The following is a 14,846-nucleotide window of genomic DNA, read 5'->3' as shown; positions in this document are numbered from 1 at the left end:
TAGGAAGAACACTCTGACATAAATCACAGCAAGATCTTTTTTGATCCACCTCCTAGAGTAATGGAAATGAAAACAAAAATAAACAAATGGGACCTAAATGAAACTTCAAAGCTTTTGCACAGCAAAGAAAACCATAAACAAGACAAAAAGACAACCCTTAGAATGGGAGAAAATATTTGCAAATGAAGCAACTGACAAAGGATTAATCTCCAAAATTTATAAGCAGCTCATGCAGCTCAATATTAAAGGAACAAACAACCCAATCCAAAAATGGGCAGAAGACCTAAATAGACATTTCTCCAAAGAAGACATACAGATGGCCAAGAAGCACATGGAAAGCTAGCTGCTCAACATCACTAATTATTAGAGAAATGCAAATCAAAACTACAATGAGGTATCACCTCACACCAGTAAGAATGGCCATCATTTCAAAATCTATAAACAATAAATGCTGGAGAGGGTGTGGAGAAAAGGGAACCCTCTTGCACTGTTGGTGGGAATGTAAATTGATACAGCCACTATGGAGAACAGTATGGAGGTTCTTTAAAAAACTAAAAATAGAATTACCATATGATCCAGCAATCTCACTAGTGGGCATATACCCAGAGAAAACCATAATTCAAAAAGACACTCGCACCCCAATGTTCACTGCAGCGCTATTTACAATAGCCAGGTCATGGAAGCAACCTAAATGCCCATCGACAGATGAATGGATAAAAAAGATGTGGTACATATATACAATGGAATATTACTCAGCCATAAAAAGGAACGAAATTGAGTCATTTGTTGTGAAATGGATGGACCTATAGACTGTCATACAGAGTGAAGTAAGTCAGAAAGAGAAAAACAAATATCATATATTAACGCATGTACCTGGAACCTAGAAAAATGGTACAGATGAACCGGTTTGCAGGGCAGAAGTTGAGACACAGATGTAGAGCACAAACATATGGACACCAAGGGGGGGAAACCCTGGCGGGGTGGGGATGGTGGTGTACTGAACTGGGCGATTGGGATTGACATGTATACACTGATGTGTATAAAACTGATGACTAATAAGAATCTGCTGTATAAAAAGTAATAATAAAAAAAAAAATAAAAAGAATTGCCCCTTTCTGACAACATCCAATCTAAAGCAAACCTCTGCTTCCTTCCAAAAATTACCCAAATAGGTCCTAACACCCTCTTACTGAGATATCCCATAGTATGTGTTCTCCCTCACTACATGGTAAGAAACCAAACCTGTGAGGGACATCTATACATATAAGAGAATATCAAGAAGAAAAAAGTGGTAAACAGTGCTTACATTACATATCAAATAGAAGAGCAAAGAAAACACCCACTAAATTAGTTACCTGGAGATTGTGAGGGATTTGAGGGAGAGTAATTTCAGTAAGCCTAGGAGGGCAACCTCTAAGTTTAGAGTTTATCTCGTAGTCTATGGGAATTAGTGCAAAACGCAACGATCAGCTGTGATATTTACAAAGAAAATTCTAATGGAAGAATTACCAAAAGATTGGATTAAAAAGAGGCCTGAGAGAGACTAATTTGAGAAATACTCACCAGGGAACTAAGGTAAAGCGGAAAGGGTGACATCAAGCTTTCCAACTGGGACATTTGGTGGATGGTAATATAACACAACAAAATAAGAATAAAAAAGGTTTAAGGTGGGAGAGGAGGAAGTTAAGATGTTAACTTTCAGACTTTTATGGGAGTCCCAGGTGGATTAACCTACAGGCAGTGCCATCTCATTGATTTATTCAAGTATTTGGGGGGTACCATCATTAGAAACTGTGCCAGGCTCTGCAAAAACTTATGAGCAAGACAGTCAGACTGCAACACACACACTTGGCGACTGAAAGTTCACTGAGGACAGAACTTATTCATCTTTAGTAAATCCAATTAGAGAAGCAAAAATAATGGTAAAATGAGCGAAGATGGCGGAAGAGTAAGTCGCGGAGATCACCTTCCTCCCCACAGATACACCAGAAATACATCTACACATGGAACAACTCCTACAGAACACCTACTGAACACTGGCAGAAGACCTCAGACTTCCCAAAAGGCAAGAAACCCCCCACATACCTGGGTAGAGCAAAAGAAAAAAGAATAAACAGAGACAAAAGGATAGGGACGGGACCTGCACCAGTGGGAGGGAGCTGTGAAGGAGGAAAGGTTTCCACACACTAGGAAGCCCCTTCACGGGCAGGGACTGCGGGTGGCACAGTGGGAAAGCTTCGGAGCCGCGGAGGAGAGCACAGCAACAGGGGTGCGGGGGACAAAGCGGAGAGATTCCCGCACAGAGGATCGGTGCCGACCGGCACTCACCAGCCCGAGAGGCTTGTCTGCTCCCCCGCCGGGGCGGGCGGGGCTGCGAGCTAAGACTCGGGCTTCGGTCGGAGCGCAGGAGACGGCTGGGGTTGGCGGCGTGAACACATCCTGCAGGGGGTTAGTGCGCCACGGCTGGCCGGGAGGGAGTCCGGGGAAAAGTCTGTACCTGCCAAAGAGGCAAGAGACTTTTTCTTACCTCTTTGTTTCCTGGTGCACGAGGAGAGGGGATTAAGAGCGCTGCTTAAAGGAGCTCCAGAGACGGCGCGAGTCGCGGCTAAAAGCATGGACCCCAGAGACGGGCATGAGACGCTAAGGCTGCTGCTGCCGCCACCAAAAAGCCTGTGTGCGAGCACAGGTCACTATCCACACCCCCTTCCAGGGAGCCTGTGCAGCCCGCCTGTGCAGGGTCCCGGGATTCAGGGACACTCCCCTGGGAGAACGCACGGCACGCCTCAGGCTGGTGCAACGTCACGCTGGCCTCTGCTGCCGCAGGCTCGCCCCACACTCCATGCCCCCCGCCCCCCCGCCTGAGTGAGCCAGAGCCCTGGAATCAGCTGCTCCTTTAACCCCATCCTGTCTGAGCGGAAAAACAGAGGCCCTCCGGCGACCTACACGCAGAGGCGGGGCCAAATCCAAAGCTGAGCCCCTGGGAGCTGTGAGAACAAAGAAGAGAAAGGGAAATCTCTCCTAGCAGCCTCAGAAGCAGCGGATTAAAGGTCCACAATCAATTTGATGTACCCTGCATCTGTGGAATACATGAATAGACAACGAATCATACCAAATTAAGGAGGTGGACTTTGAGAGCAAGATTTATGATTTTTTCCCCTTTTCTTTTTTTTGTGAGTGTGTATGTGTATGCTTCTATGTGAGATTTTGTCTGTATAGCTTTGCTTCCACCATTTGTCCTAGGGCTCTATCCGTCCTTTTTTGTTTTGTTTTTTCTCTTAAGAATTATTTTTCATTTTAATAACTTCATATTTTATCTTACTTTATTTTATATTACTTTATCTTCCTTCTTTCTTTTTTCCTTCCTTCCCTCCTCCCTCCCTCCCTCCCTCCTTCCTTTCTTTCTTTCTTTCTTCTAATTCTTTCTTTCTACTTTTTCTCCCTTTTATTCTGAGCCGTGTGGATGAAAGGCTCTTGGTGCTGCAGTCAGGAGTCAATGCTGTGCCTCTGAGGTGGGAGAGCCAACTTCAGGACACTGGTCCACAAGAGACCTCCCAGCTGCACATAATATCAAACGGCGAAAATCGCCCAGAGATCTCCATCTCAAAACCAGCACGCAGCTTCACTCAACGACCAGCAAGCTACAGTGCTGGACATCCTATGCCAAACAACTAGCAAGACAGGAACACAACCCCACCCATTAGCAGAGAGGCTGGCTAAAATCATAATAAGTCCACAGACACCCCAAAACACACCACCAGAGGTGGACCTGCCCACCAGAAGGACAAGATCCAGCTTCATCCACCAGAACACAGGCACTAGACTCCTGCACCAGGAAGCCTACACAACCCACTGAACCAACCTTAGCCACTGGGGACAGACACCAAAAACAACGGGAACTACAAACCTGCAGCCTGCAAAAAGGAGACCCCAAACACAGTAAGATAAGCAAAATGAGAACACAGAAAAACACACAGCAGAAGAAGGAGCAAGATAAAAACCCGCCAGACCTAACAAATGAAGAGGAAATAGGCAGTCTACCTGAAAAATAATTCAGAATAATGATAGTAAAGATGATCCAAAATCTTGGAAATAGAATAGACAAAATGCAAAAAAACATTTAACAAGGACCTAGAAGAACTAAAGATGAAACAAACAACGATGAACAACACAATAAATGAAATGAAAAATACTCTAGATGGGATCAATAGCAGAATAACTGAAGCAGAAGAATGGATAAGTGACCTGGAAGATAAAATAGTGGAAATAACTACTGCAGAGCAGAATAAAGAAAAAAGAATGAAAAGAACTGAGGACAGTCTCAGAGACCTCTGGGACAACATTAAACGCACCATCATTCGAATTATAGGGGTTCCAGAAGAAGAAGAGAAAAAGAAAGGGACTGAGAAAATATTTGAAGAGATTATAGTTGAAAACTTCCCTAATATGGGAAAGGAAATAGTTAATCAAGTCCAGGAAGCACAGAAAGTCCCATACAGGATAAATCCAAGGAGAAATAAGCCAAGACACATATTAATCAAACTGTCAAAAATTAAATACAAAGAAAACATATTAAAAGCAGCAAGGGAAAAATACACACAAGGGAATCCCCATAAGGTTAACAGCTGATCTTTCAGCAGAAACTCTGCAAGCCAGAAGGGACTGGCAGGACATATTTAAAGCGATGAAGGAGAAAAACCTGCAACTAAAATTATTCTACACAGCAAGGATCTCATTCAGATTTGATGGAGAAATTAAAACCTTTACAGACAAGCAAAAGCTGAGAGAGTTCAGCACCACCAAACCAGCTCTACAACAACTGCTAAAGGAACTTCTCTAGACAAGAAACACAAGAGAAGGAAAAGACCTACAATAACGAGCCCAAAACAATTAAGAAAATGGGAATAGGAACATACATATCAATAATTACCTTAAATGTAAATGGACTACATGCTCCCACCAAAAGACACAGATTGGCTGAATGGATACAAAAACAAGACCCATATATTTGCTGTCTACAAGAGACCCACTTCAGACCTAGAGACACATACAGACTGAAAGTAAGGGGATGGAAAAAGATATTTCATGCAAATGGAAACCAAAAGAAAGCTGGAGTAGCAATTCTCATATCAGACAAAATAGAATTTAAAATAAAGACTATTAGAAGAGACAAAGAAGGACACTACATAATGATCAAGGGATCGATCCAGGAAGAAGATATAACAATTATAAATATTTATGCACCCAACATAGGAGCACCTCAATACATAAGGCAAATACTAACAGCCATAAAAGGGGAAATGGACAGTAACACATTCATAGTAGGGGACTTTAACACCCCACTTTCACCAATAGACAGATCATCCAAAATGAAAATAAATAAGGAAACACAAGCTTTAAATAATACATTGAACAAGATGAACTTAATTGATATTTATAGGACATTCCATCCAAAAACAACAGAATACACATTTTTCTCTAGTGCTCATGGAACATTCTCCAGGAGAGATAATATCTTGGGTCACAAATCAAGCCTTGGTATATTTAAGAAAACTGAAATTGTATCAAGTATCTTTTCCGACCACAACGCCATGAGACTAGATATCAATTACAAGAAAAGATCTGTAAAAAATACAAACACATGGAGGCTAAACAATACACTACTTAATAACGAAGTGATCACTGAAGAAATCAAAAAGCAAATAAGAAAATACCTAGAAACAAATGACAATGGAGACACAACGACCCAAAATCTATGGGATGCAGCAAAAGCAGTTGTAAGAGGGAAGTTTATAGCAATACAATCCTACCTTAAGAAACAGGAAACATCTCGAATAAACAACCTAACCTTGCACCTAAAGCAATTGGAGAAAGAAGAACAAAAAAACCCCAAAGTTAGCAGAAGGAAAGAAATCATAAAAGTCAGATCAGAAATAAATGAAAAAGAAATGAAGAAAACGATAGCAAAGATCAATAAAACTAAAAGCTGGTTCTTTGAGAAGATAAACAAAATTGATAAACCATTAGCCAGACTCATCAAGAAAATAAGGGAGAAGACTCAAATCAACAGAATTAGAAATGAAAAAGGAGAAGTAACAACTGACACTGCAGAAATACAAAAGATCATGAGAGATTACTACAAGCAACTCTGTGCCAATAAAATGGACAACCTGGAAGAAATGGACAAATTCTTAGATATGCACAACCTGCCAAGACTGAACCAGGAAGAAATAGAAAATATGAACAGACCAATCACAAGCACTGAAATTGAAACTGTGATTAAAAATGTTCCAACAAACAAAAGCCCAGGACCAGACGGCTTCACAGGGGAATTCTTTCAAACATTTAGAGAAGAGCTAACACCTATCCTTCTCAAACTCCTCCAAAATATAGCAGAGGGAGGAACACTCCCAAGCTCATTCTACGAGGCCACCATCACCCTGATACCAAAACCAGACAAGGATGTCACAAACAAAGAAAACTACAGGCCAATATCACTGATGAACACAGATGCAAAAATCCTCAACAAAATACTAGCAAACAGAATCCAACATCACATTAAACGGATCATACACCATGATCAAATGGGGTTTATTCCAGGAATGCAAGGATTCTTCAATATATGCAAATCAATCAACGTGATACACCATATTAACAAACTGAAGGAGAAAAACCATATGATCATCTCAATAGATGCAGAGAAAGCTTTCGACAAAATTCAACACCGATTTATGATTAAAAACCCTACAGAAAGTAGGCATAGAGGGAACTTTCCTCAACATAATAAAGGCCATATATGACAAACCCACAGCCAACATCATCCTCAGTGGTGAAAAACTGAAACCATTTCCACTAAGATCAGGAACAAGACAAGATTGCCCACTCTCACCACTCTTATTCAACATAGTCTTGGAAGTTTTAGCCACAGCAATCAAAGAAGAAAAGGAAATAAAAGGAATCCAAATCAGAAAAGAAGTAAAGGTGTCACTGTTTGCAGATGACATGACACTATACATAGAGAATCCTAAAGATGCTACCAGAAAACTACTAGAACTAATCAATGAATTTGGCAAAGTAGCAGGATACAAAATTAATACACAGAAATCTCTGGCATTCCTATACACTAAGGATGAAAAATCTGAAAGTGAAATCAAGAAAACACTCCCATTTACCACTGCAACAAAAAGAATAAAATATCTAGGAATAAACCTACCTAAGCAGACAAAAGACCTGTATGCAGAAAATTATAAGACACTGATGAAAGAAATTAAAGATGATACAAATAGATGGAGAGATATACCATGTTCTTGGATTGGAAGAATCAACATTGTGAAAATGACTCTACTACCCAAAGCAATCTACAGATTCAATGCAATCCCTATCAAACTACCAGTGGCATTTTTCACAGAACTAGGACAAAAAATTTCACAATTTGTATGGAAACACAAAAGACCCCAAATAGCCAAAGCAATCTTGAGAATGAAAAACGGAGCTGGAGGAATCAGGCTCTCTGATTTCAGACTATACTACAAAGCTACAGTAACCAAGACAGTATGGTTCTGGCACAAAAACAGAAATACAGATCAATGGAACAGGATAGAAAGCCCAGAGATAAACCCACGCACATATGGTCACCTTATCTTTGATAAAGGAGGCAGGAATGTACAGTGGAGAAAGGACAGCCTCTGCAATAAATGGTGCTGGGAAAACTGGACAGGTACACATAAAAGTATGAGATTTGATCACTCCCTAACACCATACACAAAAATAAGCTCAAAATGGAGTAAAGACCTAAATGTAAGGCCAGAAACTATCAAACTCTTATAGGAAAATATAGGCAGGACACTCTATGACATAAATCACAGCAAGATCCTTTTTGACCCATCTCCTAGAGAAATGGAAATAAAAATAAACAAATGGGACCTAATGAAACTTCAAAGCTTTTGCACAGCAAAGGAAACCATAAACAAGACCAAAAGACAACCCTCAGAATGGGAGAAAATATTTGCAAATGAAGCAACTGACAAAGGATTAATCTCCAAAATTTATAAGCAGCTCATGCAGCTTAATAACAAAAAAACAAACAACCCAATCCAAAAATGGGCAGACCTAAATAGACATTTCTCCAAAGAAGATATACAGACTGCCAACAAACACATGAAAGAATGTTCAACATCACTAATCATTAGAGAAATGCAAATCAAAACTACAATGAGATATCATCTCACACCAGTCAGAATGGCCATCATCAAAAAATCTAGAAACAATAAATGCTGGAGAGGGTGTGGAGAAAAGGGAACCCTCTTGCACTGTTGGTGGGAATGTAAATTGATAGTCACTGTGGAGAACAGTATGGAGGTTCCTTAAAAAACTACAAATAGAACTCCCATATGACCCAGCAATCCCACTCCTGGGCATATACCCTGAGAAAACCATAATTCAAAAAGAGTCATGTACCAAAATGTTCATTGCAGCTCTATTTACAATAGCCCGGAGATGGAAACAACCTAAGTGTCCATCATCAGATGAACGGATAAAGAAGATGTGGCACATATATACAATGGAATATTACTCAGCCATAAAAAGAAACGAAATTGAACTATTTGTAATGAGGTGGATAGACCTAGAGTCTGTCATACAGAGCGAAGTAAGTCAGAAAGAGAGAGACACACAAATACCGTATGCTAACACATATATATGGAATTTAAGAAAAAAAAATGTCATGAAGAACCTAGGGGTAGGACAGGAATAAAGACACAGACTTACTAAAGAATGGACTTGAGGATATGGGGAGGGCGAAGGGTAAGCTGTGACAAAGCGAGGGAGAGGCATGGACATATATACACTACCAAACGTAAGGTAGATAGCTAGTGGGAAGCAGCCGCATAGCACAGGGAGATCAGCTGCGTGCTTTGTGACCACCTGGAGGGGTGGGATAGGGAGGGTGGGAGGGAGGGAGACGCAAGAGGGAAGAGATATGGGAACTTATGTATATATATAACTGATTCATTTTGTTGTAAAGCAGAAACTAACACACCATTGTAGAGCAATCATACTCCAATCAAGATGTTAAAAAAAAAATAATGGTAGAAATAGATCCTTTGTACTGCACAATGAGTGGTTTCCAAAACCCTTCCCTTAATATATAAACACAATTTTACCCTTGTTTCCAACAAATCTAAATGCTATGGGCCAACTGCATCACCCAGTGAACCAATTATCTTTCATATATCTTGTACACACCACACTGCTGTTCTCATTTTTTCTCATTTATTCTGTTAGAGTTATGAATTAACTTGGGATAGTCTTAATATCGTTCTCGTAAATAAAACTAATTATTAGTCATCTTTCTTCTTCAGTTTCCTCAATGAGGTCCCTTTCTCCTCTTTTTCAGTAGTGAGCCCTAATCATTGCGTTAGCAGTACTATACCTGTATCCCTCCCCACCAAATCACAAGTGAAATCGTGTAACTTAATGCCATCAATGTACAAAGAACTTAGAAAATGCTCAGAAATCACCTTCTTAATCTCTGCAAATCTATTTCTTCAGATTAAACTTACTTTTCTTCAAGCACAAGCAGTCCAGATAATGTAGTCTTTCCTGTTACATTATTGTAAATGCCCACACAGTACTTTCAGCTATGTTATGGGATCTCTAAGCTCCCTTCCAACTCTGAAAACTGATGATTCTGTAACAGGCCCGAGATTTTTATTAGCATTTTAAACAGTTTCCAAGGGCATATGCCTTCCAATAGGCAAAACACATAAATATATTTGGTGACATAAACCATAATCAAGCTAGGAAATTCTACAATGCAGTGAATTATTTTAAGATTGTATCAAATGGTATTTAAAAATAATAGATTGGTAGATTTTACAATGACTTCTTAAACTTCCCCAATCCTTACATGCTTTTTTTACTCTGGAATTAAAATCAAATTCAACTAAAACAAGTTACCTATTGAAAACTCACATGGCCAAGGCACTAAATAAAGTGGAGGATCCAGTTCAGTAAGACAAGGTCCCTACCCGTTCCTATCCCCACCCCAAGAGTGCTGTTTGTATTGTGTGCTTTCACACCTACCTAGAACTTCAAGACCTAGCTCAGATCACTCCTTGAACATGAATGAATCTCCTTGCTTTCATCTTCTCTGCCACTTAAGCCTGAACACTACATACTGCCCTGGGTTATTTATGTTTTTACAAATGCCTTAATCACTCAACAAGCATGCAGAGAATACTGAAGGCAAGCACTATCTTCAACTTTTTGTCGTCCCTCTCAGGGAATTATTTAATCTTCTAGCACAAAATACTCCCTAAGCCTAACTTAGAGGGAACTGAAATTTAAGGTCTTACTCTTAATGTCCCCTAGTCAAAATCTTGCAGAAGTAGAATATGGTAATTTAGAGTTCATGCTCTGGGGGTATCTGGAAATCCCTGATCTACTACTGTTTAACTGGCCTTGGGCAAGCACTCAGCATCACCAGATTGAAGTTTCCTCAGCTGAAACAGAGATTGCTACTAGTATCCACTTTACTAAAGTTGTAAGGATCAAGTGTATAAAGTCCACAGTAAGCATTAACAATTATGTACAGAGAAATAAAAGAACGGTAAAAAATTTTTTTTAGCTCTTGATTCCTTGGAATACTGGAATTCAGCTGGTAATGAAGCATATGAAAATAAAAGCTGGTGATGAAGCATATGAAAATAAAAGCAGAACCTCATTAGTTACCTCAACCTACTGAATATTCAGTATTAATATTTATAGGTGCAGCATTCACTTTGTTTATACACATTAAAATTTTCATTCTGTTATCTACAGAATCACTACTTACTGCCACTAAACCATAGTATCCTACCTTCGAAGAACACTAAAACATGAAAGAAAAAAGGACACTAGGGTTTTTTCCCCCCAATAAATTGCGCCTATAATTTAAGTCCTACCAAAAAAAAAAAATCTTTAAAAACGTTGACATTCCAAAATTTTGAAGTCTGCATCCATTTCTTTACCTTCTTTACATTAAAAAAACTATTTAGTTATTCAGAGACCTGAAAATTTGGGCCTATAAGGGACCTTTTGTAATTACCCATGTACAAGTCTCTCAAAAGTGAATTTAATCCCAAACTAAGTAGCCTGTCCAAGATATCAGATAGTACACAGCAAAGAATCCTACAGGACTAGAACCCATATTTGTAACTGGTAGGTCATATTCCCTTTGGATTCCACCATGAGAAAAATGGTTTTTTCTTCCTTTTGGATGTAATATCTTCTTCTCCCCTTAGCACAAGGTAGAGTGGTCTGCACATGTTAGATTTTCTATAATGTTAATCTTGTCCTCAAGATCCTTCTAGCACTAGGTATTTTAAAACATGTAACAATAACTATGATATTTACAGCAAAATAAACAAGTAAATAAATTTCTAGTGAGAAATTAGAAAGCATCATTTAAAAATAGAACACATGTACTCAAATACGGAAAAATCTTCAAAACACTTGACCGCAAACGTTATTTTAATTAATCTCTTAAGTGTCAGTAATCTAATATATATAGTGCTTTGGTTCCCAAGACTTGTCTATTACTGAATGGTCTGAGCGTATTAAGTCTTAAAAACTTAGTTGTTAAAAATATCTTAATGACAAATTACTGGAAGTCATTTACTGTTCTTAGGCATATCTTCTATAATATTCACCAACTATTAAAAATATTATCAGTATCACATTTTTAGGAGTAATCCTCCAAGCAATGTTTTAACTTATTCAAGCCCAAATTGGTAGATAATCCTTATCAAGTTCAACACTAGTATATCTTAACATCAGAGCATTACTCTTCCATATAATTAGAAAAAACAAAAACAAAAAATTCCTCAGGCATGTACGTATTACCTTTCCTTTAGAGGAAATGTAAGAAAGAAAGCTTCAGTCAATAATCACATATGCAGTATTATCACATGACTTGACTTCTTTATTCTAAACATATTATCCACACACAAGTCTGACTAGTGGAACAAAACTGTACTATTATAGGGAAAGTCCTATCTTTAGACTAAAACTGAACACAATCAGAATGAAAGTCAGTACTTTTACAGAATGAGCCAAACTGACAGAAATGGGAGGGGGTAAAAATCACACCACACATTCTACCTACTTAAAGTTTTTTATGTATGTTCCATTCAAATGTTTATTTAAATTTTAATGGCTTGCATTGGGAGCAAGCAAAGCTCCAAAGGGAAGTAAACAGCATTCTAATCCTTTAAAAAACAAACAAAACCTTTTATTTATTTTAATCTTGATTTTGACCCTAGAACTCACAAATCTAAAAATATTAATGCCCAAAATAAACACGTCTCTTCCAAAAACGAACACTCGAACCTTTATTATTAGCAAACTAATTTTAAAACTTTTGAATACAATACTTAAAAACTCCCTAGATAGCAAAACTTTTTGAGAATCATTTCTGGCTATGAAGTCACAGAACCAAAATGTCATTGGCTATTTTAATATGCCAGCATATTAACTTAATTAGGAACAGATTATTACATTTTTCTTGGTTCTCCTTTCACAAATCAAAAATTATTTCCCCAGTACATAAGGTTTGGGCGTGTTTTCAGGTGTTAAAACGTACCGTTCATACAAAAAAAACAAATAAGCCCGTCAGCCACAATTTAAATTGAAGACTATTTTTTCTTCCCTTTAAAATGCACAGAAAATAAAACCACTAGAGAACAAAACAAGTATCCAAGCTATAAAAAGCTAATTAGATCGGGAGTTGATTGATTTTGTGATGGGATAGAAGGCGGGAAGGAAAGAATGTAACAATTTCTGTAGTGCAAAAAAAAAAGAGGGAGAGAAACCAAGATTACCCGTGAAAATATAACAATTCTTCAATATGCATGTGACCAAGGTTTGGAACCAACCGTACAAGTCTCCTGGAACAGAACTTTATAACAAACCTTCACATTCACCATCCCCATATTAGAAAACTCCTTTCAATAAGACCCATTTGCTTGTTGCACCTTTTTGTTTCAGGTTCAGTAATTCACCTTTCTGGCAGTAATTTTGGATCTAAGGAAATGAGACTGAAACCCCGAGATCCTGCTTGGGTTTTTGCCTGACGAGGGAAAATGACAAGAAATGCTGGCGGGAAAACCCTACGAGTCAAGTTTCCACCCTCCTGGCTCCCCCTCCACCTTCTTCCCACCTTGACGAAAGGAATAATCCAAAGAAAGTTTATAGCCCAATCCCCGAAGGGCTGGAAAAGAAAGCAAATCGTTCGAGCTGAATGCACCTAGGCCCGCTCACATCTGCGAGAAAGGAGGCGGCAGCTGGGACCCCGAGTGGGCAGCAGCAGCAGCTCTGGCCCCGGGAGCAGGGCGGCCTAGCGCCTCGGGCAGGCCGGCGGGTAGGCCTGGCCTCCGGGTCTCCAAGCGTAGAGCGACTCCCTTGCTCACAATGGTGCGTGATCTCGCTCCTTCACGCTACCTGGGACGCGAAAGTCACGTCCTGGGAGGGCAGAGCATGCGGTGGGGGACGCAGAAGAGGCCTAGGACCAGAGACGGGCAACGGCCTAGAGGAAAGAATGGGGGAAGGGGGTTAGAAGGTGGGCGAGGAAAGGGACCTGCCAGGATCGGGGAGCGGAGGGTGGCCTGGAGACCTCCGCAAAGCCGAGCAACCAGTTAAGGCCAAAGGGGTGGGGCAAGGCCTGTGTGAGGGCCAGGGCCGCGGATGGGGGACCCCGAGGGGAGCTGAGGGTCGGATTTCGGCCTCACCTGAAGTCCTTGTCGCTGGATGTCATTTTTTCCAGCAAATTGGAAATGTGGTACGAGGCGCTCGCCATGTTGCCGGCCTCGATCCCGCCCGCCGGCGCTGCTCGTGCTGCTGCCCGCCGCCGCCGCCGCTGGGGCTCCTCCTCTCGCTCGCCGCGGCTCCCGCTTCCAGGGTCGCAGCGCGACGCAGACGCTGACAAGGGAGGCGCCTGGACGGGCTGCCCCCTCCCCGGCGAGGCGTGGGCCTGTCCCGGGGGAAGCAGAGGCTACGGGGCCGGCCTAACGACGGCGCTGCTCGCCGGAAAACGAGTTCATGAGCAGCGAGGAGTACAGCAGGCTCTCTCCGGAGAGGCAGCCACTTCCACTCGGGGCAGTCGCACTCCCACTCCCTCCGCACTCGCTCCCTAAGGCAAGAGGCCAAAACCCGCCTCCTTCGCTCCGGGGGAGAGCGCGGCAGACGCGGGACGCTACGGAAAGCTGAGGTCAGGGTTCAAGGAAGTCTCCCCACGCACGCTGTGGAGACGCTAGGTAAAGGACAATTCTGTTGGCTGAAGCCTGTGTCAATCTTCGCGTACCCGCCCTTCAGGAGGCATGACAACGGCCAAAAGGGGCTGTTCTCGCGAGACTTGAAAGCGGCGGTTAAAGGATTGGGGGCCAGTGGGAGGAGGAGACCTTCATCCGAAAATAACTTGTTTTTCCTGTACGACAGTAAGAGAAAAAGCTTACGATTTTTAAGGCGCATAAGGCCTAGGAGTAAAGTTAATTAACAGGTTAGACTCGGGGCGAACAGAAGAGTTATTAGAAGGAGCTTTCGTTCTGAATCGGACGCGTGGCCTGCATTGCCTTAACCACGATGGTGCAAGTTGCCACGTGAAAACCACAAATCCCAGAATTCAGTCCGCATGTTACACTGGGTCAAGATATGATTGGCTGAAGGAACTTGTAGCTTCCTCATTGGCTCCATGGGAGGCCTGAATGCTGGGATTTGTAGTCTGGCGAGGCAGCTGTGTTGAGTAAATCCTTCGGAGTACGGTGGATTAGATTTCTGCAGCAGATTCGAATTTTCACTTACAGTTGTTTTTGGCT

General features: G+C 41.0%; 1 protein-coding gene across 1 annotated transcript in view; it reads right to left on the bottom strand.

Annotated features, from left to right (window-relative positions):
- Positions 1-14,247, bottom strand: part of CAND1 (cullin associated and neddylation dissociated 1) — a 52,130-nt gene extending 37,883 nt beyond the window's left edge. Inside the window, exon 1 of the mRNA XM_067697257.1 lies at positions 13,764-14,247. Coding sequence (XP_067553358.1) covers positions 13,764-13,831 — 68 coding nt within the window. The 5' untranslated portion in view covers positions 13,832-14,247. The remainder of the gene's footprint in view (positions 1-13,763) is intronic.
- Positions 14,248-14,846: the final 599 nt, after the last annotated feature.

Source organism: Pseudorca crassidens, chromosome 11 (assembly GCF_039906515.1).
Source record: "Pseudorca crassidens isolate mPseCra1 chromosome 11, mPseCra1.hap1, whole genome shotgun sequence".
In the NCBI taxonomy this organism is placed as follows: domain Eukaryota; kingdom Metazoa; phylum Chordata; class Mammalia; order Artiodactyla; family Delphinidae; genus Pseudorca; species Pseudorca crassidens.
The sequence above is the reverse complement of the archived record's forward strand: the minus strand, read 5'-3'. Positions and strand labels throughout refer to the sequence as shown.